Here is a 23,263-nt window from a genome sequence, read left to right as displayed (position 1 = left end):
GAAGTAGAATTTGTACCCCATGGGATACAATGTTTAGGACCCATCGGTCCGGAGTAATGGATATCCAGTTTTTTTGCATGAAGGGCAAGTTTTCCGCCTAGGGGCACAAGTAATTGGGCAAGGAAGGATAACTGAAAAGTCATTGTGAACTCTTTCCATAAGGGGGTGGCTTACCACTCCATGTTTTTGAGGTGGGAGCACTCCATTGTTTAGATCTCTGCATACCTTGAGACTGTAGTCTGGGTGGCCTGTTTCCCTTTGGTTTGGACTGAGAAGGCCTGAAAGGGGCTGGAAAGGACCAATTTTTAGAAGGCCAATGCCTACTGAATCTAGGTGGCTATACTTGTGAGAATTCTTTAACAGTTTTCATAGATTTAGGTTTTTCTTCCAGCTTTTTAAAAACCTCTTCTGCTTTGGTGCCAAACAAACCGTCCTTATTTAGAGGAGCATCTAGTAAATCTGATATGACATGATCTGGCAATGTTGGTTCCTTCAGCCAAGAATGCCTGCTCAGTACAGACCCAGTGACTGCAGCCCTACAAGATGCTTCTAGGGCATCAAAGCCACACTGCAAATTATGCTTACTAACTTGGTTTGCAGAATGCATTAACTCTTGTAATCTATTTTCTGCACAATCTGGGAGTAACACTATTTTTGTTTAATTAGTTCCATAATAGGTTACTGGTATTTCAACATGTGAAACTGGCAATTCAATGCCCTGATGGCAAGAGTTGCAGAGGTATATACCTTCTTACCCCATCTGTTTAAAGCCCTGAAAGCCCTGTCTGAAGGGGTAGGGTTTTTGGCTGTAATAGCCTTAATCCCTTTAGGTCCCTGGGAAATGGTCTCTGGATCCGCAGTAGGAGTCTTACAGAGAAATTTGAGAATCAGGTACTCTGTAGTATGTCAGGTTTTTTAGGGGCCGGGGGTAAAATGTCTGGAGTAAGACTGGATTCCATGAAGACATCTACAACATCCAGGACAGGGGGTATAGCTAGAGGCCTGTGCTGGGGCAACTCTAAAAATTCTGAGTCTCTCTGTGATGAAAATAGTCCTGGCACTCCCAGCGGAAATGCTCTCAAAGTATGCAAGGTTTCACCAAAAGAAAAATCCTCTGGAGGGGAGACAGAGGAAATGGGAAGGGTCAGAGTCATCGGACTCCTGGTCTGTAGAATCAGAATGAAACTCAATTCTTTCTCTCTTTGCAGGGGAAAACTGGCGTCCCCTAATTAAGGTAATAAGATATTCTAAGAATTTGTTTCCGTGGCATGGGAGCTTCAGCATGCTCGTTTGTAGTCTGTTTTCTAGGCGCCATGCATACTCTGGGCCTGAGAAACTCGGTAGTTTGTTAAAAACGAAGTTGTCTGTTTAATGCGAACATCGGTAGGTCAGAATACACCCTCAGAAGCCGGTGCCTGCACAGCGGCTCTGGACCCATCCAAGGTAGAGACATCCGCAGGTTCCATAGTCGAAGCATCATCTTGCGGCATACCGGACTCTAACAGGGTCTCAGTAGAGGCCTGTGAATCTGTAGAAGCGGGCATCAGGGGCTGCAAAGGTGCCTCACTGAGTACCGTCTGACTGGTGACTAGCTTAATGGAAAAGTCGGCAGTTTTGGACCTATGCGGTCTATCTCTATCTTTATGTTTTTTCGGAAGATCAGTAGTCGGATGGCTTTATCGAACCCATTTCAGAATACGGAGAGCAGCAAAAGAATTTAGTGACAAAGATAGCCTGACAACGAATGGTTCAGGAGTTAAACAAGGCACAAAACCGACAGTGAGGGATGTTGTGGTCAAGGCCTAAACAGGTGATGCAGTAAGAATGAAAATCTCTGAGGCATTTGCTTTCCACAGGCAAGACAACTGTTAACTTTTTCTGACATCGGTTAGAGCAAGAAAAAAGGATCCCCAACAGGGTACTTAGCTTTAGAAGACTTCAGGTTTGAAACTCAAAAAAACGAAAATTTCAGGTAGCGGCCGACCGGCACTTGTGAACTGCTTCTGCTTCAGACTCCTTCTCGGCAAGAAAGACTGGTGTAATGGCATCAGCTGCCTGTTTTATACCCCTGACATCATGGAAGAAGCAACAGCAGACGACGCAGAAATCCTAAGACACTGGTATTCGGGCCGACTGAGGGCTACCTGCAGGCAGATAACCAAAGTGTGATGACTGCAACAGTGAAACACGAACATGTAAACTTGGCAGCTTCCAAAACAAAACAAGCTGATCTGAAGTACTAGGCTAAGCCTGATTGCAATGGCTTTCTGTTAAAGCATTCATAATGAATATCTAGGTAATTACTGGCTTTGATAATGCAAGGCAATGCCAGTACTCAATAGCATACCAGGAGATTATTAAAAACAGTTGTGCTTACTCCAACCCCCTCTCCTAAAAAAACTGTTTAATACGTGCTTAAAGGCAACACACCACCTAAAGTCTAAAACAAAAAAATGTTTCAGACTTCACGTCTTTCACTGAAAAAAAAAATCTAAACTGGTAAAATTTAAACTACACTAAGCATTGAAGGACAACTCCATCCAAAATGTTTTCTTTCCAAAAAGAAATTTTGCTTTCCTGTAACCCAATATTAAAAATAAAGAAATTCCATACACTAAAGCATCATTTAACTCCATTTGTTTTATATCTGAACTTATTTCTGTTTGCCTTTCTTTCCTGCATTTCTCTCACTGTCTGTTACATCAGCGTTCCCCAACCACCGGGCCATGGAGCACTTGGAACCGGGTCATCAGGTAAGGTAAGTGTGTGTGCGCGAGAGAGCGCGAGGGGGGAAGAGCGCGAGGGGGGAAGAGCGCGAGGGGGGAAGAGCGCGAGGGGGGAAGAGCGCGAGGGGGGAAGAGCGAGGGGAAGAGCGAGGGGGAAGAGCTGAGGGGAAGAGCGAGGGGAAGAGCCTTGAGGGGGAAGAGCGCGAGGGGAAAGCGAGCGAGGGGAGAGATATGTGTGAATGAATGCAGGAATGAATGAAGTGGGTGTGTGTGTGTATGTTTGTGTGCGTGCGAGTGAGAGATCGGAAGAGTGAGCGATGTGTGAATGAATGTAGGTATGAATGAGGAAGTGGCTGTGTGTGCGTGATTGAATGAGGAAGTGGCTGTGTGTGTGTATGTGTGAGATCGGGAGAGAGTGATGTGTGAATGAATGCAGGTATGACTGAAGTGACTGTGTGTGTATGTTTGATATCGGAAGAGTGACAGTGATGTGTGAATGAATGAATAAGTGGCTGTGTGTGTGAGAGATCGGAAGAGTGAGAGCAATGTGTGAATGAATGAATGAATGAGGATGTGACTGTGTGCGCGTTTGACCAAGAGAGAGTAAGAGTGATGTGTGAGTGAATGCAGGTATGAATGAGGGAGTGACTGTGAGAGATCGGAAAAGAGCGAGAGCGATGTGTGTGAGTGAATGCATGCATGAATGAATGCAAGAGACACTTGTGATATGGACGAAAGGTACACAAACCTGCTGCTGCAGCAATCACTCTCACTCCCCCCTCCCTGTTTGACACGCACACACCTCAACCTCTTACTTGGATCAAGAAATCTGGACAAAGCCAAATATAATGGTGGGACAAAGGCCCAAAATAGGGATCCTTTAAGTGCTGATCTTACAAACTTTGAAAGTTGATAGAAATACAGGTTTTGCATTAGCATTAATTTTCTGAGGGGTATGAAGTATGAAACTGTTATTTTCGGACTTCAGCCTCAGTGATTTGCCAGAAAACAATTTTATGAGAAAAAGAACAAAATTATAAGGCAAAAATCTGGACATTCTGTGAAAATCTGTACAGTTGAGAGGTATGCTGGACAGATCCAAATAGGGACAAATGTTAAATATTGCTCTTATAAACAAAGTCAGTAAGGTTGCCATTAGGGTTTACTTACCTCTCAACAATGGTAGATCAATGTTATGCTGTTAAGCAGAATGCATACTTTTTTTTTTGGGGGGTGGGCGTAATTGCCAATTGTCTTTTTATTGTACTTTGGAACTTTTCTCCCCGGGTCTGGCCTCTATTAAACAAATGCCAAATACATATCTACTTTATTATGCATGCCGCGAGATCGCCGGTCTGTGGAAAATTGTCTTACATTGATACCAGTCCTTGGTGCAAAAAAAGGTTGGAGACCACTGTGTTGCATCAAGAAGGCTACCAAGGGTGGCACAGTAATTAGATTATGTCACTTACTCCAACTATAGAGCCATTAACACGACTATCAAACATTGTTATTTAAATGCAACTTCAGTCACAGATTGCCAACAGCAACCCTCAGATAAATTGTAAAGCCTGGAGTCCAAACCAAAGCAAGGATTTCAAGCTTTGTTTTTAGATAAAAATGAAAAAGCACAACTTGCACTCATTAACAAATTGGTTGCCTTTTCCCATTAATCAAACTCAAGTGCCACAAGGAAAGAAACATTTTCAGCTTGCTTTTGCATTTTTTCTACACAATTTTCTGTAAAAGTGCACTTTTCTTCTTGTGTTATCACTTTTTTTTTCCTTTGCATATAGCATTTTGTTGAAAAACAGTGAGCTTAGTAAGGAAGATTAACAAAGACTACTTCTAGCTTCGGCATTAAGTACAGTTTTGTACCTACCATAAATGTAGATGTTAGAGTGCTAATACAGCTGCAGTAATCACAGATGGGTTCTCTGCCGTCAGGCGGTCCCTCGGTCGGCCGAATTCCAAAGTCTTGGTCCGGGGTTGCCGGTTGTTCTTCTCTTCTGACGCCAGTGAGGCCAGAGTATATAAGACACAGCCGACGCCATGTTCTTCAGTCTTTCTTGCCCCAGATGTCAGGTGCCCCCAGAAGGAAGGCAATACATAAATTAGGCTTATATGCGTATACATGCAATGCAAAATAATCCAAAATTAGTGGTTGCAAGAAAATAAACCATAGAAGGATAACCCAGTCAGGTTGTATGAAGAGGTTGTTAGGCCCAAGGAGAAGGGGAGGGGAATACTCAGGCTGTATTAGCACTCTAACATCTACATTTATGGTAGGTACAAAACTGTACTATGTTCATCGTGCATACAGCTGCAGTAATCACAGATGGGTAGAGTCCCAAAGCTACGCACAGGGTGGTAGGTACTAGGAGGAACTGGTTTGAGCCAGAATGCCCTGCAAAACAGCAGTGGCAAATCCTGCTCTTGTTCTGGAATATAAAGGCAGGTGGTAGTGTTTTGTGAAGGTATGTACAGAACTCCAAGTGGCTGCCTCCAGAATATCTTTGGTTGGAACTCCTCTGAGGAAGGCTGTAGAAGTAGCTGTGGCCCTGGTGGAGTGTGATCTGATACCTGTAGGGACAGATTTCCCATGATAGGAATAACAAAACCGTATGCAGTGGCCTATCCACTTTGAAATAGTCTGCTTGGAAACTGGCTTCCCTTGAGCCCCTACGGCATAGGACACAGAGTTGTTCTGATTTCCTGAAGGACTTTGTTCTGTCCAAATAGTAACGTAGCTGCCTATGGATGTCTAAGAAATGTAGCAGCCTTTCCCCTTTGTTTTGAGGATTGGGGTAAAAGGTAGGAAGGTGTATGGCTTGATTTAAAGCTACCCTAGATACCACTTTAGGCATAAATGATGGGTTGGTACGAAGGGAAACCCTGTCCTGATGAAAAATGAGAAAGGGCTGCACCGCCATGAGGGCCTGTAGTTCCGAAACTCTACGAGCTGAAGTGATAGCCAGAAGGAAGGCAGTTTTCCAGGACAAATATTGCAAATCTGTTGAGGCAGCTGGTTCAAAAGGAGGCAATGTTAATTTTTCTAGTATGTAATTAAGATCCCAGGCTGGTATTGGTTGTTTCCTTGGTGGTCTAATATTCTTAGCCCCTCTGAGGAACTGTAAATGCAGTGGGTGAAAAAATAAAGGAGTATCCGTGTTGTATTCTGCAGAAATGGCTGAGGCATGGATTTTTATGGAAGAAAATGAAAGTCCACTGTTCAGCAGCTCAGCTAGATACTGTAATACCTGAGGCAAGTTCAGTTTTCTAGGGTCCTGGCCTTTTTTCTCATTCCAAGAACAAAACCGCTTCCATTTTGCGGAGTAAGCTTTTCTAGTAGATGGCCTTCTTGGCCTCCAAAATGACATCCTGCACCTCCTTGGAGAGTAGGGTCTGTTGTGGTGTTAAGGAATTTTCCATGCAGCGAGACTGAGTGTTTTCAGCTGACTGTGGAGAGTTTTGTAGCTGTGCTGAGTCAGCAGAAGAGGCATTAGAGGCAGGGACCAGGGAGGAGTATGTGTTAGGCTCAGCAATGGGTACCAGTGTTGCCTTGGCCAATCTGGAGCAATCAGTATCATCTTCAGTCTGTCTGCTCTTGCTTTCAAAAGTACCTTGGGCAGAAGAGGCAGAGGTGGGAATGCGTAAACTGTCCATGCTGTCCAACTGAATGAGAGGCGTCACCTCCAGGCCTTTGGATGAAAGGTCCTCGAACAAAACTTTTCCAATTGAGGATTCCTGTGGGAGGCAAAAAGATCTATGTCTGGCCTCCCTCACACTTGGGTTATTTCTGTAAACACCTGAGGATGTAACTTCCATTCGTGTGGATCTGTCATATTTCTGCTTAATTTGTCTGCCAGCGTGTTTTCCAATCCTGGCAGGTACTGTGCTTGAAGTTCAATTTGCCATTCCAGAGCCAAGTTCCAAAGAGTCATGGCTAGTCTGCACAAGGGGTATGAATGTGTTCCTCCTTGTTTGTTTATGTACCACATTACTGTGGTGTTGTCTGTTCTTATCAGTAATTGACCTGGATGCAGGAAGTCCTTGAAAGCTGTAATTGCATTTATTACTGCTAGCATTTCTTTTTGATTGATGTGAAGGTGCTTTTCTTTTTGGGACCATTTGCCCTGGATGCACTTGTCCGGGCGTGCGCCCCCCAGGCGTAATCTGAGGCGTCTGTTGTGATAACTTGCTCTGCTTGAGGCTTGCAGAATGGGAGGCCTGTGTTTGCTTGACATGCTTGGGCCCACCATAGAAATTCCTTTTGCAAACATGGGATTATTGGTATTATTGTTTCCAAACTGTGACTGTTGAGACCATAGGTTTTTTAGGTACCATTGAAGTTTCCTCATATGCAGCTTTGCACATGGGATTAAAAGAATGCAAGATGCCATGAATCCCAGAGCCTGCAGGATTTTCCTTGCAGTAAGCCTGGTACTTTTGCTAGTATTTTGAAGTACTGAGATAGTTGCCCTGTTTTAAGATAGGCCATCTGGGTGTTTGTGTCCAAGTTGGCACCCAGGAAAGTTATTTTCTGAGATGGTGTTAGCCTTGATTTCTCTTTGTTGATTGTGTATCCCAGAGAATGCAATAGCCGTGTCACATATGCCAGATGTTCCAGAAGTATGTGTTTGCTGTCTGCTTGGATCAGGCAGTCGTCCAAATAAGGGTAAATTTGTATCCCTTGAAGTCTGCAGTAGGCAATCACTGATGCCAGGCACTTTGTGAATACTCTAGGCGCAGTAGATAAGCCAAAGGGCAATGCAGAGAATTGATAGTGGATTGAACCTGCAAGAAATCTGAGGTATCTTCTTGCAGCTTTGTCTGATTGGGACATGCAGGTATGCCTCCTTGAGGTCCAATGTTACCAGCCAAAACTCCTTGCCCAGCATGGGAAGAAGTTGCTGTAATGTGAGCATCTTGAATTTTGGTACGAGTAGAAATGTGTTTAGGATGGATAAGTCCAAAATGGGTCTCCAGTCGGTTCCTTTCCATGGTACCAGAAAAAGTCTTGAATAAAAACCTTGACCTTGTTCGTGAGTAGGTACCTCTTGAATAGCTCTCAAGCTTATGAGCTTTGAAATTTGTAGTTGTGCCTTTGCCCTTTGATTCTGTGGCAGGTTTGGCATGCCTCTCATTTTTGGAAGTGTGAGAAAATGAAATTTGTAGCCTCTGTTTATAATATCCAGGATCCATTTGTCTGTTGTGACAATATGCCAATTGGCTGCAAATAATGCTAGCTTTCCTCCCAAAGGTGCTGCCAGCTGAGACGTGCTTGGCATGGAAATGAGGGAGTCATTGGGTTTGCTTCCTGTATTGTTGTGCACTGTCCTCGCCACCTCATGGTGCTGGAGTTTGCCATTGTCGTCCTCTATATGATCCTTGTGATTGCCCTCTGCCCCTTGTGCGTCTGTATCTACCTCTTTGGGGCTTGTCAGTGGCTGGAAAGGACCAGCTTTTTGAAGGCCAATTTCTGCTAAAACATGGTGGTTGGACCTGTAAAAAGGCTTTGACAGTTTGCATAGATTTGGCTTTTTCTTCCATTTTCCGTAGTATCTCCTCAGCATTAGTACCAAACAGCACATCCTTTTGTAATGGAGCATCTAAAAGTTTAGCTTTCACATGATCAGGCAAGTTTTGCTCTCTAAGCCAGGCATGTCTGCGAATGACTGATCCTGTAGCAGCCGCTCTACTTGAAGCCTCTAGGGCATCATAACCACATTGTAAAGTGTGTTTACCCACTTGCTCTGCATTATGCATCATATCCTGTATCTCCTTTAAATCTGGTTGTTCAGGTTGAGACATTTTATTCCTTAATTGTGATAACAGGAACTGTTGATATTTAAGCATATGAAACTGACAATTTAAAGCCCTCATGGCTAGGGTGGCCAAGGTATATACCTTTTTACCCCACCTTTCTAAAGATCTTGACTCCCTTTCTGCAGGAAGTGGATTCTTGGCAGTGGAGGCCTTCAAGCCCTTGGGGCCTTGTGAAATGGTTTCAGGGTCAGCATTATGGCTTTGGAAGAGAAATTGGTGAGAGCTGGGTACTCTGTAATACCTATCAGGTTTGACTGGTGCAGGAGGCAGAGAATCCGGGTTAAGGCAAGCCTCCGAATACACATCAAGTATGTCCAAAACAGGGGGTATCGCCAGAGGTCTGTGTTGAGGTAACAAAAGAAATTCCCTAAGTCTTTTCTTGGAATCTGAAAAGTCTTGGCCTTCCCAATGGAAGTGTTCCCAAGGCGTGCAAGGTTTCCCCAAAGGAAAAATCCTCAGGAGGGATACAGAAGGATGGACTGTTCTGCATCCGAATCCTCAAAAGGAGAGTAAGAGTGTTCCTCTGCATCAGAATGTTCTGATAAAATGGATCCCTGATCAGAAGAGGGAGAATCTTCCTCCACTCTGGGTCTCTTGTCTGGAGGGGGTTGAGAACCTCTGATAAGAGTAATTAAATCCTCAGCCATTTTAAGCATCTGTTTTTTAGGCATGGGACCTGGAGATGGGCCCTGTGCAACAGGCCTCGTGGGATGCCTGGCTGCTTTGGATTTAGTAAAGGCCTTAATAGAAAAAGAAGATGAGGGCCTAAAGACACCATGGGTGGAGGTGGACCTGTCCACATTAGTAGGCTCAACATTAGCAAAGGCTTCGGTGGTTGTAGTCTGGGAAAGGGCCGAGGTCCCAGTGGTCTCGGGTACAGAGGACACCGCCAAAGGAGTGTCGTCGGTAGTCAGGGACTGCAAAGGCATCTCGCTGAGAACCGGACCACATGTAGCCTGTTTTGGCGTGGTGTCGTGCGGGGACGGACTTGGCGTGTCGATCCTTTTCGTTTTTGACAAAGCGGTAGGTCGGTGTCCGGCGACATTTTATAATCAAAAGCTTTACCAAAGTAGTGTTGGCGAACTCGCCGTGGCGCTAATAGTGCGCTTATTGAAGGTAGCGCAAAAGAGACAGCCGAGACGCCGTGGTCTGGGCCCAAACAAGGTATGCAGATGGAATGGAAATCCTTACGTATTTGCTTCCCACAAGAAATACAATTATTAACTTTTTCTGACATAGGTCTGAGGCAAGAAAAGTTTCAACGGGTACTTAGCTTTAATGAAGACTTCGGTTTCCAAAATTTAAAGGAGCTACGCAAGGCCGGCACCGACGAACTGTTTCTGCTTCGGCACCGCCCGGCAAAAAGACTGAAGAACATGGCCGGCTGTGTCTTATATACTCTGGCCTCACTGACCAGAAGAGAAAAGCGCGACACAACCGACACCGACCAAGACTTTGGAATTCGACCGGACCGGGGGACGCTGACGGCAGAGAACCCATCTATGATTACTGCAGCTGTATGCACGATGAACATCTGTGCAACACAAACCAGCTCAGCCCAAGTAACACCTATTAATTACAGGGGTCTGATTTCTCATACTTGAGCACACTAATCTACAGTTGCTGCTTTGAAGGCAATTAACTCGTATGCATTTTCAAGCCTGTCATTCAAACATTTCTTAAAAGGCTGTATCAGAGATCACCACTAATGAAAATTGAAGTAAAGTGATTACAAATGCAGACTGATGCAGCCAGTCAAAATAGGCAGTCAGTAATGCTACTAGCTGATGAGAAAAAACACAGTAAATGATCCTTTCATCATGATTTCTCTGTCCCTCTAAAATGACATCAAGAAGGCAATCACATTGCCTGTAGAACAAAATGCCACTCATGGTAGCCCCCTTTCAGGCCATTTTGGGGTACAACAAAAACAGAACCAGTAACATAAGTAATGCAGAAAAGTTGAAGATATATATGTGCAAAGCATACATTATATTACATACAGTTGAAGTTTTTGGGTGCAGGTCAACTTTAAGTCATATAGTTGGATTAAATGGACCACAGAAATTTACAACTGTTTTATGCAAGCCAGACAGATTTCTCCAGATAACTACAAATTCATATAACCAGGAGGACAATAATTCATGTGCAATTTCTGGATACAATAAATAGACTTTTTTATTGACTCATAGCCTCTGTTGAGCTGACCCTCCATGCAAATCATCTAAAATTGTCAACCACCATAGCACCTCACATTCCATTTTGCCTAAAGAAGGGGACGGTCTACAGAGGAAAAACTTTTCAGAAGCCTTTTGATAAAGACAGTCATTTCTGACACACTCCTGTAGCTGCCTGGTAAGATAATTCAACTGCTGACTGCTGTAATCTAGCCACGGTGAGAAAGCTGACAACAAGACTGCACCATGAGATTACAGTGAAAAGCCAATATGCAGCTTTATCTTTGCTCTATGTAGGAAAGACCTCTAGACTGAGCTATAATACAAGCCTGAAATGCACCCACAGAACACTACGGGGAAAAAGTAAGTAGGCCAGCCAGACAAGCATCCCACCCCCAATGCCAATCAACATCCAGACTGCCTGAGTAACAGGAAAATGTCCAGACTCAAATGGACCAACAAAAACATTAGGTTGGACACAAGGGATACCTCAAACAACCTGGACCCCCCAATAAACTAGCAGAACTGTTCCTACTCAAACAGCATAAAAGCACATCTAAAAGGACCCAGTCTACAAGTCTGTTTGTGGAACTTGCAATGAATCTACTCAAAAGGAGAACACACCCGAAGAAAAATATCACTTTACTCAAATGATTCTTGGCAGGCAGCTAATTTAGCACGGCTTAAGAGGAGAAGATCTTCTACTGTCAACAGCGTAGAAGAAAAACATGCTGCAGCCACTTCTCTGCTTCACCTTAGAGTGGATTAAACATTTAACTTTAAGAAACTTCTTTACAAGACAAAAGCACATAGCACTTCATGATTCTTACCTTCTCTTCCTCCTCCTTGGGAAGTCTAACCCTATTCTTTAATGCAAAGGCTGGCGACATGGGTACCGTTGGTGGGGCAGGCTTTTTCTCTGGAACACCCTGTCAAATCAAGTGTAATGCAAAAAGGCTTCTGGTTATTTAACATTTAAAAGCAATTCATATAAAATAAAACTCATTAAAAGGTTAAGTATTCAGCACACTAAAATTAATACTTTATGGTCCGTCTCAGACACATCTGTGACATGCATCAGTGGTATGAGGAATGGCACTGGCACATCCTTCCATTCACTGCTACAGCTCATTGCATAAATGCTATAAAATACAGCTTAACTTTACAAATACCTGCATATTCTTAAATGAGGATTTGGTAATAACTCACTGCACTAGAGACCTTGTGTGGAAGAGTTTGTAAAACCCACTGCAGTGAGAACGTCCTTTACCAAATGTAACGACTGCAACAGTGCAACAGGAAGAACATCGTCCTCTCCAAAAGGCTTGGGATGACTTCAATTTCCAGAGTTGTAAAGTAGCAATTGGAGAAGCGGTATAATCGTGTAAAATCTTACAACAGTACAGGTCCTTCTCTTCACTGCTGCAGTATTTTTTACCCAAGGGATCTCCTGCCAAGATTAGACCAACATGCAACCAGTACACCAAAGCCTTTAGTACTTCTAGGCAGTGTACATCACATGTATGCCCTAGGCCATGCACAAGGAAGCATATACGTGACGTATGGCCGCACACACTCAGAACTAAAAAAGCCCAAGGAGGAACAAAATGCCCTTCAGGAGAAGGGGAACATGTGCATCCATGAGGAGAAAAATGAAGACTAACATCTCTGCCAGGAGGGCAAGAAAAAGTACAGTTGTGCACACTTACCATAAATGTAGATGTTAGAGTGTATTCACTGTTGCAGTCATCACATTTGGGTAATCTGCTGGCAGGTTTCCCCTCAGTCGGCCTGATTAAGAAAGTCTTGGGTCCTGCGTCGGTTGCTGTCCCTTCTTCCATGACATCAGGTCAGGGGTATAAAACATGCAGCAGACGCCATTACATCAGTTTTTCTTGCCCCAGATGTCAGGTGCCCCCCAAATGGGGAGCCAAATATTTAAGTAATTAAAAACACAAATATACTTCTAAACAAAAGCAAATACACTAAAAAGGCTTTTAAGCATTGTAAATGAAAGAGGCGGCATAGTAAGAGAAAAAACAGGTGGTTGGAGGGAGAAAAAACAGGGGGTTGGAGGAAGGGTAACCAGGACTGCAACAATGAATACATTTGAACATCTACATTCATGGTAAGTGTACACAACTGTACTATGTTCTTCCTGTTTCACTGTTGCAGTCATTACATTTGGGTCGATTCCCAAAGCTATGGTTGGGAGGATGGTTTTATACAGCATTAGGACCAGCTAGAAGGCCCTGCAGAACAGCAGAGGCAAAGCCAGCTCTGGATTTAGAGAAGAAAGGTAAATGGTAATGCTTGAACGTATGAACTGAGCTCCAGGTAGCAGCTTCTAGAAGGTCTCTGGTAGGAACACCTCTGAGAAAGGCCGTAGAGGTAGATTCCTGGTGGAATGAGATCTGATCCCTTGGGGGGATAAGTTTACCATGGTGCATATAGCAGAAGCAAATACAATGGCTTATCACTTGGAAATAGTCTGCTTGGAAATAGCCTTTCCCTCTGCCCCTGCAGCAAATGCCACCAGTAGTAGTTCAGATTTTCTTTGAGATTTTGTCATGTTTAAGTACAATCTAAGTTGTCTGTGTACATCCAATCAATGTAGAATCTGTTCCCCCTTGTTCTGTGGATTGGGAAAGAAAGTTGGCAAATGGTCTGATTAAGAGCCACACTGTATACCACCTTAGGCATGAAGGATGGATTGGTCCTGAGAGACACCCGGTCTGCATGAAAAATAATGAAAGGCTCCACTGCCATAAGAGCCTGTAATTCAGAAATCCTTCTAGCTGAAGTGACTGCTAAAAGGAAAGCTGTTTTCCAGGGGAGAAATTTTAAGTCTGCAGTAAGAGCTCGAAAGGAGGAAGAGTGAGTTTTTCCAATACAAAATTGAGGTCCCAAGCAAGGGTTGGAGCTCTCCTGGGTGGTCTTAAGTATTTGCCCCTCTGAGGTACTGCTTTAGCAGAGGATGAGAGAAGAGGGTAGGATCTATGTTGTAATGAGCTGAAATGGCTGAGGCATGAATTTTTATGGAAGAAAAAGACAGGCCCTTGTGAAGCATCTCAGTTAAATATTGCAAAATCTGAGGAATATTGGGCACTGTTGTGCTTATCCCCTTGTGACAGATTCCAGGCACAGAATCAGTTCCATTTGTCAGCATAAAATTTTCTAGTACTAGGCCTTCTTGCCTCCAAAATGACATCCATCACAGGTTTGCTGAGGGATGCCAAGGGTGAATTTAGGTGATTAGCCATGCTGCGAGATACAAAGTTTGGAGCAGAGTGTACAGAATTTGGTTGTTCTGCTGAGACAGTAAGTAAGGTGTGTCTGAGGCAGGTGCCACGGTGGAAGGTGTGACATTGCGCAGGAGTGGGTACCAGTGCTGGCGAGGCCAGTCTGGAACAATCAAAATCATTTTTGGCTTGTCCTGTTTGACTTTTAGTAGAACTTTGGAGAGCAGAGGCAGAGGGGGAAAGGCAGACTGACAAGTTTTTTCCAGCTGAATGATAGAGCATCCACTTTCCAGGCTTTTTGTGCTAAGTTCTTGTGCAGAATTTGTCCAACTGATTTCTGGGGTGAGGCAAAAAGATCTATGTCTGGACTTCCCCATTTGGGTGTTAACATGTTGAAAATCTGTGGTTCCAGTTTCCATTTGTGTGGGTCCATGAGATTTCTGCTTAGTTTGTCTGCCAGAGTATTCAGCTTTCCTGGCAGGAGTTGAGCTTGTAGTTGAATATGATAGGTCAAGGCTGTGTTCCACAATGCCATGGCTAGTCTGCAAAGGGGGTAGGAGTGGGTACCCCCCCCCCCGCTTGTTTATGTACCACATAATTGTGGTGTTGTCTGTCTTTATCATTAATTGTCCTAAATGAAGGTAGTCCTTGAAGGCTGTTAGTGCAATCTGTACAGCTAGCTTCTCTTTTTGATTAATATGAAGGTGCATTTGATTTGGGCTCCATTTGCCCCAAATGCATTTCCCTGCCAGATGAGCCCCCAACCATAGTCTGATGCGTTTGTAGTTAGGGTTTGGGCGGCAGGGGGGGAGGGAGTGAATGGCAGTCCCTTGTTTTGGTGGCAGGCCTCTACCCACCATAGGCACTCCAGTTGCAGGCAAGGTATGATAGGAATCATTGTTTCCAGGCTGCGACAATGTTGACTCCATAAACTCTACGTACCACTGAAGTTTCCTCATATGCAGTCTTGCATATGGAATTAGAAGAATGCAGGTGGCCATGAACCCCAAGGCTTGCAGAATTTGTCTTGCAGATAGCAGGGCTTTTGTGGCCACCTGTTTTGAAGTTACCAAATGAATTTGCTTTTCTGGCGTAAGGTAAGCCACCTGGGCAGTTGTATTCAAGCTTGCACCAAGGAATGTAATTTTTTGAGAGGGTACCAGTTGTGATTTCTTTTAGTTTATGGTGGACCCTAGACAAGTTAGGACCTTTTTCACAAACGCCAGATGTTTTTGAAGAATGTCCCTGTTTTCTGCCCGAATTAGACAATCGTCCAGGTATGGATATATTTGAATATTTCTTTGCCTGCAAAAGGCAATTACTGGAGCCAGGCACTTTGAGAAGACCCTGGGTGCACTAGATGAGCCAAATGGCAATGCAGAGAAACACAGCGTTCCATGTGGAGTGTTCATCAACTACCTACAACCCCCCCCCCCTTTACTTTTATCTATCTACTGGTAAGCAAAACCAGCAGTCAGAGAGAGAAACACTCATGCCAATATCACATATGCACACATATATATATATATATATATACTACAACAATATACAACTGCAATGCAGAAGCCCCAAAGATGCCCCAGACCAGGCACTCTTCCTTGTTCCTAAGGGTGGGTGGGGGGAATGTAAGAAGATGGCGAAGATGAACACTCCACATGGATATGGTAAGGACATAACTTCTATATGGTGTGATGTGTCAAATCTACGCTTTGTCTACACACACATGGTAGCCCCCTAGCTCCTTGTTCGGAGAATGAATGTATGTGTGGTGACCAAGTAGCAGCGCACAATTAGAAATAGCATCTAGTGGTAGGCGAGCTGCATGAGCCAGGGATGAGACACTGACCTTGTGGAATGTCCTTTGGGTTTGTGCAAAGAGTGAGTTCTTTAGTAGTAACTACTCCTTTTTTTCTTTATCAGCAAAGGCTACAAAAAGTTGATCTATTGTTAAATAGAACAAACTTTAGGAAGGACTCTAGCTAGCGGATGGGCTACTAAAAGAGAGAGTCTTCCACGACAAAAATTCTTCCACAATTAGAAATGGCAGCCAATTGAATATTTTGAACTGCAGGCTTAAAGAAGATCAGACCTGCCTGTTGGGAATTGAGCAGCCAAGCTGCTAGATGCTCTGGGTCCATCCCAGGGTCCCCGAATGCAGTGTGTCATGAGTGCGTCCCTGGGACCCCCCTGAGGGGGTATAGGGCAAAGTAGCTCCTGCATTTGGCCTGACTTTTTAGGACCACTGCGTGCGGTAACAGATTCTGGCCTCTCTGCCTCTCTGAGAGCTGATACTTCTTCCCTCTTCAGTGACTAAGGTGCAGACACTATGTCATCATGTCTGAACTGCAATAGTTCCCCCCAGGAAGAAGGGGGAGCAAAGTGTTGCCAGCTAGAAATCAAAGGCCGTGGCGTGGTCACCTGCTGTCGGTGGAGGTAGCACAAATGGTCTGCCCTGGAAAGGTTAATAAGAATCTCAGTGTCAGAGGTAGTTGTTGAACCCACATTGTGTGCAAAACAGCCATTGTAGACTCTCATGTGCAGTCTTCCCAAGGGTATTGCAATAAGAAAGAAGATGTGAGCTGAAGTGAAAGTATCCTTTCTGGAGGAAGTCTTAAACTAAAAGAAACCTTGAGTAGTTCGAATCCTCTTTTGTCCGCTGGGACTGGGATTCTGGACCCCCCTCTGCGCCAGGCGGCGTCTTCATTTTTCCACCACGCTGCCTTTGGGGGATACGTCTGGATGGGTGGGAAAAGCGGACTCAGACAGCAGACAGGGGCCAAAAAGAAGTGGCACCCCAAAAATGGGGCGTTAGTAAAGGAAGACTTGAAGCTTCGCAAAATAACATAAGCGCATCCGTCTTCAAAGCGAGCAATCGCTGGCTGCTGCTGCCCTACCAAACCTTCGCCGCGTAAGATCCTGTGTCTGTGTCAGGAGCCTCCGCCCTTGAGCAATAAGTTCCCTCTGTTCAGATCTCTCCAATATGTCAAAAAGAGACTGGATCTCCCATATATGTCAGAAAAAGAGACATCTTCTGAAGGTGACTTAGGGGACTTCTTGACTCATCAAGTCAGTATCGGATGTCAAAGACTTGATAGCAGTGGGTGTGGCAGAGGAGAGAGCGGCCTTTATGGGGAGGGAGAGGTTTTCTACTGATGTGGTTGTCTGGGTAGACCATGAGATCAGTCCCCCGGGTCCAAAAAATCCAAAAAGAGAAGGTTCAAGAAGAATCGAGAAGGCGCAGGCATCAAGGCATCGACCGGGACTCTCATCCGACCGCCGAGGCCCCGGCCGAAGAGTCGAACTGTGCGCCGGTTCGACTCGACAGATCGCCGGCGCCGGACTCCGGTAGAGATCAGAGCCAGGTCTGGGTGGAGGAACAGACCAAGAAAGAGACGGTCTGGACGAGGCTCCTCCAATCAGAAGATCAACCTCTTCCGGCTCCAAAGACTGTGGGAGGCCTTTCGTTTCGACACCACTGTGGTGATACGAAATAAGTTTGGATGCCGAGAGTCGAGAGGGAGCTTTTCATCCATCCTCCAAGACTCGAGGAGGAACTGACAACAGTTTGACACTCTGCCCCGAAGTCCGTGGAACGGACTTGGCTGGGCTCCTTCGCCTTCGATTCTTCGATTTGGATGCCTCTGGTGCAAGCATCCAGAGCCTCTGAAAAGAAGGTTTTATAACCCCTGTCCATGAGTTCATTTTTATGGCCACTGCGTTTAAAACCCGATTTAATTTTCTCAGACATCTTAGTAAAAAGTCGATCCGATATACAAGTCAGTCGGTTGTCAAATTCAAGTAAGGGGTGGGAAGGCCGAAAAACTCTAACAAGTTTAAATAAACTTTTTAGCGTATTTTCTACCTTTACACACCACACATACACCTATGTCACCAAAAGTAGCAGGCCAAGAGAGAGGCAGAGGAGGGGGGATTGTGGGTTGTCTTGTGTCTCGAGCTTCTTCGATGCAGAGCTTGCAAGTGGCCGACACGGGGAGCTGGTAATGCAAATAGCCTGCCTTGAAGCGGAGGTATCTTCTGCAAGATTCCCTGATTGGCATATGCAGGTAAGCCTCTTAAGTCTAGAGTTACCAATCAGGCATCTTTGCCTAGCATAGGAAGTAACTGTTGAAGAGTCAGCATCTTGAATTTTGGAATGTCCAGAAATGTGTTTAGAGTAAATAAGTCCAGAATTGGACGCCATGATTTGTCTTTTTTGGGTACCAGGAAAAGTCTTTAATAGAAACCTTGTCCCTTTTCCTCTTCTGGGACTGGTTGAATAGCTCCCATGTTCATGAGAGACAGTACTTGCTTTTGGGCCTCTGCCCACTGATTTGGGGGCAGGTCTGGCCATCCTTTTGGGATTGGCAACGTGTGGAAATGAAATCTGTATCCCTGGGATACTATATTTAAAACCTATTTGTCCTGGGTTATAAGTTGCCAGTTTCTTACATGAAGTGCCAAGTTCCCCCACGCAAAGGGATGGCTGAAAGATAAGTGCTTGGTAAGTGTAGAGGGAAGTCATTGAGACTGCTTACCATATTTTTTTATTTTACTTTTTATTTTACATTTGTTTACTGGGAAAGTCCGACTGGACACAGGTCCATTTTCAGCAGAGGCCCGGGGAGAAAAGCTCCACAAATATTACATTACATTTGTTAACATTGCCATGTATACAAAACATTAGTTAACATTAGCATGATACAAAAACAGTATTCATGCAGACAGCTACACAATTAGTTACATCAGTGATATTCACAAGGTACAAGATATTCAAACTCAGAGTACAGTATATGTTAGTTGAATGCAGACAAAAACAATTGTTTGATATGCGTTTTATTAGAGCATCTGCTAAAATATGAGCAAAAGGGTAAGACAGTAGAGAATAATTTAATTTCCAACGTTGTCTCACTAAACTATTAGAGGTTGAGAACAATGGTGATTATTTGTGAGTATTAATAGCAGTGAGTTGAATTGGTCTAGCCTGGAGGAAGACATGAACATAGCCAGTTTTGCATAAAATGGGATTTGATGTTTATTTTGAAGAGGTAAGGTGAGGATGTTGAGGTTAGGTGATCGGGTAGGAGGTTCCAGGTTTTTGCAATGCAGCAGGTATAGAGTGATTTGTCGGCTTCATTTTTGTGCTTGGCGACAGTTATGTGGTTTTGTTGCGTTGATCTTAGGTTTCTGGAGGGAGTATACGGTTGAATTAATTGTTGCAAGGCTAGGGTTTTCAAAGGAAGGTAGTAAAGCTTATGGACAGTGGTAAGTTGGTTGAGTAGGAGGATGAGGTAAACTCAAGTCAGCTGAGTTGTCTAAGGGATTGGCAGTGATGGGACCTATGAGTGGCTTCATTAGCAAATTTGGTCATTTTGTTGTAGCATGATTCAATTTTGAAAAGTTCTGCTTGGTGAAGGTTTGTAAAGATTGGGGAGGCATAAAGAAGTATTGATAACAGATGAGTTCTAGCTATGGTGGCTTTTGTGTGCCTGGTCATGTAGTTGTGGTTTCTATAAAGGAGTCCGATCTTATTGACTTTCTTGATTGTTTGAGAAATATGGAGGTCATATATAAGTTTGTCAATTTCTACTCCTAAGATTTTGGTGTGTGGTGTAGGCGTAATATTAGTATTGTCTTTGGATATTATTGAAAAGTTATTGTTTATGGGGGGGGGGGTCTACTTGGACTGAAAAGAATAAGTTTAGGTTTTTTTTTGGGTTAAGCAGTAGTTTGATGTTGGTGAACCATTCTTCGGCTAGGGTAAAGTTGTTTTGAGTTATAATTTGGAGTTTATCAAGGGTCTGGGCTGCACTTATTATAGTGGTATCATCTATCTATTGGACTATTGAGGCAGAGGGGGCAAGGATGATGCTATGTCATTAGTAAATAATGAGAATAACAGTGGGCCAAGGATGGATCCTTGTGGTACACCAATGGTTATTGGGAGTAGGGGTGACAGGTGGTTTTCCCTGAGAACAGTGTGTTATCTGTTAGATAAATAGCTACTGAATCAGGATAAGGTTGAAAATGTTATGTTAAAAGTGGATGGGACAGGCTGTATTAGTGTGAGGGGTAATTACATGTACTGTGTGATAAGACAGTTGTGTTGGGGGAGTGGCTAGGGGTGTGGTGTATATGTAACTGATGTGGGGGTGGGTGGGAATGGGGGTAGGGTAGCGAAAGGCAAGGGCGAACGAAGCGGGGATGAAAAGAGCCAGTTCCGCGCTAGCAAAAACATCAGTTCCACAGGTAAATTTCTTATTACTTAATGTAATTTGGTGGAAATGCTGTTGGTCAACTAATTTAAGTGTAGGATACCTTAGTTCAATAGGGTTTATTAGCTGCTCTGACAGTTTATTCACAACTTTGTCTAAGAAAACTATAACTATTGTTAGTAAGAAGTGGTTTACTTTTATTCTCCTTTAGTGAGGTGCCTTGTTGCTTCCAGATTTGGAGGAGGAGGCACCCCATTGTTTTATTCTAAAAGTCCCTTGTGACTAAAACTGGAGCCTTTGGAATGTCTGGGTTTGACTTGAGTGGCTCTCGAAGGAACTGGAAAAGACCAGTTCTTAGTAGGCCAGTGCCTACTAAATCTTGGAGGTTGCACTTGTAAGAAATCTTTCACAGTTTGCATAGATATAGCTTTATCTTTCATCTTTTTTAAAACCTCTTCAGCTTTATTACCAAAGAGACGGTCCTGTTATAAAAGAGCATCCAACAACTTTGCTTTAACATGATCAAGCAGAGTTTGCTCTTTGAGCCAAGCATGCCTTCTTAGCACAGAGCCAGTTACAATAGCCCTGCAAGAGGCCTCCAAAGAATCAAAACCACATTGCAAAGTATGTTTTCCAACTTGTTCAGCTGAATGCAATAAATCCTGTAAATCTTTATTTTCCACACAGAGATTTACAATTTTCTGCTTAAGCAGTCCCACAATATGCTGCTGGTATTTAAGCATATGAAATTGACAGTTTAAAGCCCTGATTGCCAAGGTTGCAGAAGTGTAAATCTTCTTACCCCATCTATCCAGTGCCCTGGAATCTCTATCAGAAAGGGGTAGAATTTTTAGCAGTAGAGGCCATAATGCCGTTGGGACCCTGAGAAATGGTTTCCGGATCTGCAATAGGATTTTTGAAAAGGAATTTGTGGGAGTCAGGAACCCTGTAGTATCTGTCTGGCTTAACAAGGAGTCGGAGGCAGAGAATCAGAAGCCATACTAGATTCTGAAAAAACATCAACAATGTCTAGGACAGGGGGTATAGCCAAAGGCTTATGTTGAGGAAGAAGAAAATCCCCAAGCCTCTTTTTGGATTCAGAGAAATCCCGACTTTCCCAATGGAAATGTTCCCGTAAGGTATGTAACATTTCCCCAAAAGAAAAATCCTCAGGGGGAGAAGCAGAAGGAATGGAATCTTTAATTTATTTTTATTTTACATTTGATGACCGGGAAAGTCCGACTGGACACAGGTCCATTTTCAGCGGAGGCCCGGGGAGAAAAGCTCCACTTAAAACAATTGCTAAACAGATACATTTATAAGAAACAGCCCTGTATTCTTAATAGACACATAAAATAATATCCAACATTGCTTCAACATGCTCATGTAAATCACATAGCTGTGTTTTTAAGGCAAAAAACTAGCATATAGGAATGTATTTAGTAATTAGACATACAAGTCACTACCATTGGAATAAAGCATTTTTAGGAAAGAAAAGAAATCTAGAGGCTAGGCAGTACTGAGTCATCCTTGACAGTATCCTTGTATGACTGCAATATAGTGGATTAGCCTGGGGAGTCATGATCTTCTGCATCAGAGTCCTCATAAGTAGTAATAGACAAATCCTGTTCATTAGAAGAGTCAGAAGAAATCGAATCTTGTTCTGAAGATTCATAATCAATGTCTTGCCTAGGCCTCTTACAAGGTGGGAGTTGGCTACCCCTGATCAGAGTAATTAAATCTTCAGCCATTTTGATCATTTGTTTTTTAGGCATAGGGGCCTGCACATGTGGCCCAGGCATCTTTTAGACATAGATTTAGATGTTGGCCTTAAGTTTTGAAGATGTCGTCGGTCTAATATACAAATCTGTAGGCCTGAAAACACCCTCAGAAGCCGGTGCCTGCACAGCGGCTCCGGACCCATCTAAGGTAGAGACATCCGCGGGTTCCATAATTGAAGCATCTCGCAGCATACCGGAGTCCGAATGGGTCTTAGTAGAGGCCTGCGAATCAGAAGTAGTGGGCATCAGGGGCTGTGAAAGCACCAGAGTACCAGCGAACTGGCAACTGGCTTAGGAGAAGCATCGTAGTCAGTTTTGGACCTCGACGGCCTGTCTCTTTCTTTGCGTTTTTTAGGTATTCCGGTAGTCGGATTGCTAACAGACAACATTTCTGGATAATTAAAGTATGATCCAAAATATTTAGAAGCAAAAATATACAGACGTTTAATAGTGCGTTGATTAAATTTAGCAGAAAACCGAAAGCAAGGTACGTTGTAGTCAGGGCCTAGGCAAGGAATGCAGTACAAATGAAAATCCCTATGGAGGTATTTGCTTCCCACAAGTAATGCAATTAACTTTTACTGACATCGGTAAGGAGCAAGAAAAAGTTTCCCCAATGGGGTACTTAGCTTTTTACAAACTGAATAAAAACTTAAAAACTTTAAAAGCCAAAACACCTGGATTCAAGCGTAGTCGGAAAAACATAACTCAAAAACAGCGAGTAAAACACCAAAACTTTATTGTAAGCGCTTTCGAAGGGGTCTTTGCCCCAGCTTCTTCAGACAAATGACATTCCATAGACCTCGCTTTTTATACAAAACCAATTAGCAATAATTCAATTAGCAAAACCAATTTACTTTATAAAAAATGATTATCTAAATAAATACGATAAAATATGACACCACTATGCCAATTAAAGGCCAAAACAAGCCGCATATTACTCGGCAGATAGACAATTCTATAAAATAGTATTGAAAACCCTATTAACAGCTAAATACTATACAACTACTAACATTAACTAACAGCTTTGGTGAATCTTTTTTTGTATGTGTGCCCTCTTAAAAAGATTCACCAAAGCTGTAAAGTAAATTGGTTTAAATAACTTCAGATTTATCCAACTACCTGAGCTGTCTATGCAAATCCAAGGCGTGAAGAACCATCTCACTGTTAGACTGTGGAGAAGGAAATAGGGAAGATGATGAACAGACTGATTAAGAGATAACTCATTAACCACTTTGGTCCATACAAGGAGGATTATGAATAGACACCCTGTCTCTGTTGAAAGCTAAGGAAAAA

The 23,263-nt window shown here is 43.5% G+C and overlaps 1 protein-coding gene across 1 annotated transcript in view; it reads right to left on the bottom strand.

Moving 5' to 3' along the window:
- TPX2 (TPX2 microtubule nucleation factor) overlaps positions 1-23,263 on the bottom strand; it is a gene marked incomplete in the record, with an annotated part of 1,896,622 nt that overhangs the window by 335,456 nt on the left and 1,537,903 nt on the right. Inside the window, 1 exon segment of the mRNA XM_044089016.1 lies at positions 11,563-11,661. Coding sequence (XP_043944951.1) covers positions 11,563-11,661 — 99 coding nt within the window.

The sequence above is a fragment of the Protopterus annectens genome, chromosome 12.part0 (assembly GCF_019279795.1).
Source record: "Protopterus annectens isolate FY-2018-M chromosome 12.part0, PAN1.0, whole genome shotgun sequence".
Lineage (NCBI taxonomy): Eukaryota > Metazoa > Chordata > Ceratodontiformes > Protopteridae > Protopterus > Protopterus annectens.
Note: the sequence above shows the minus strand (reverse complement) of the source record. Positions and strands in the feature narration are given on the sequence as shown.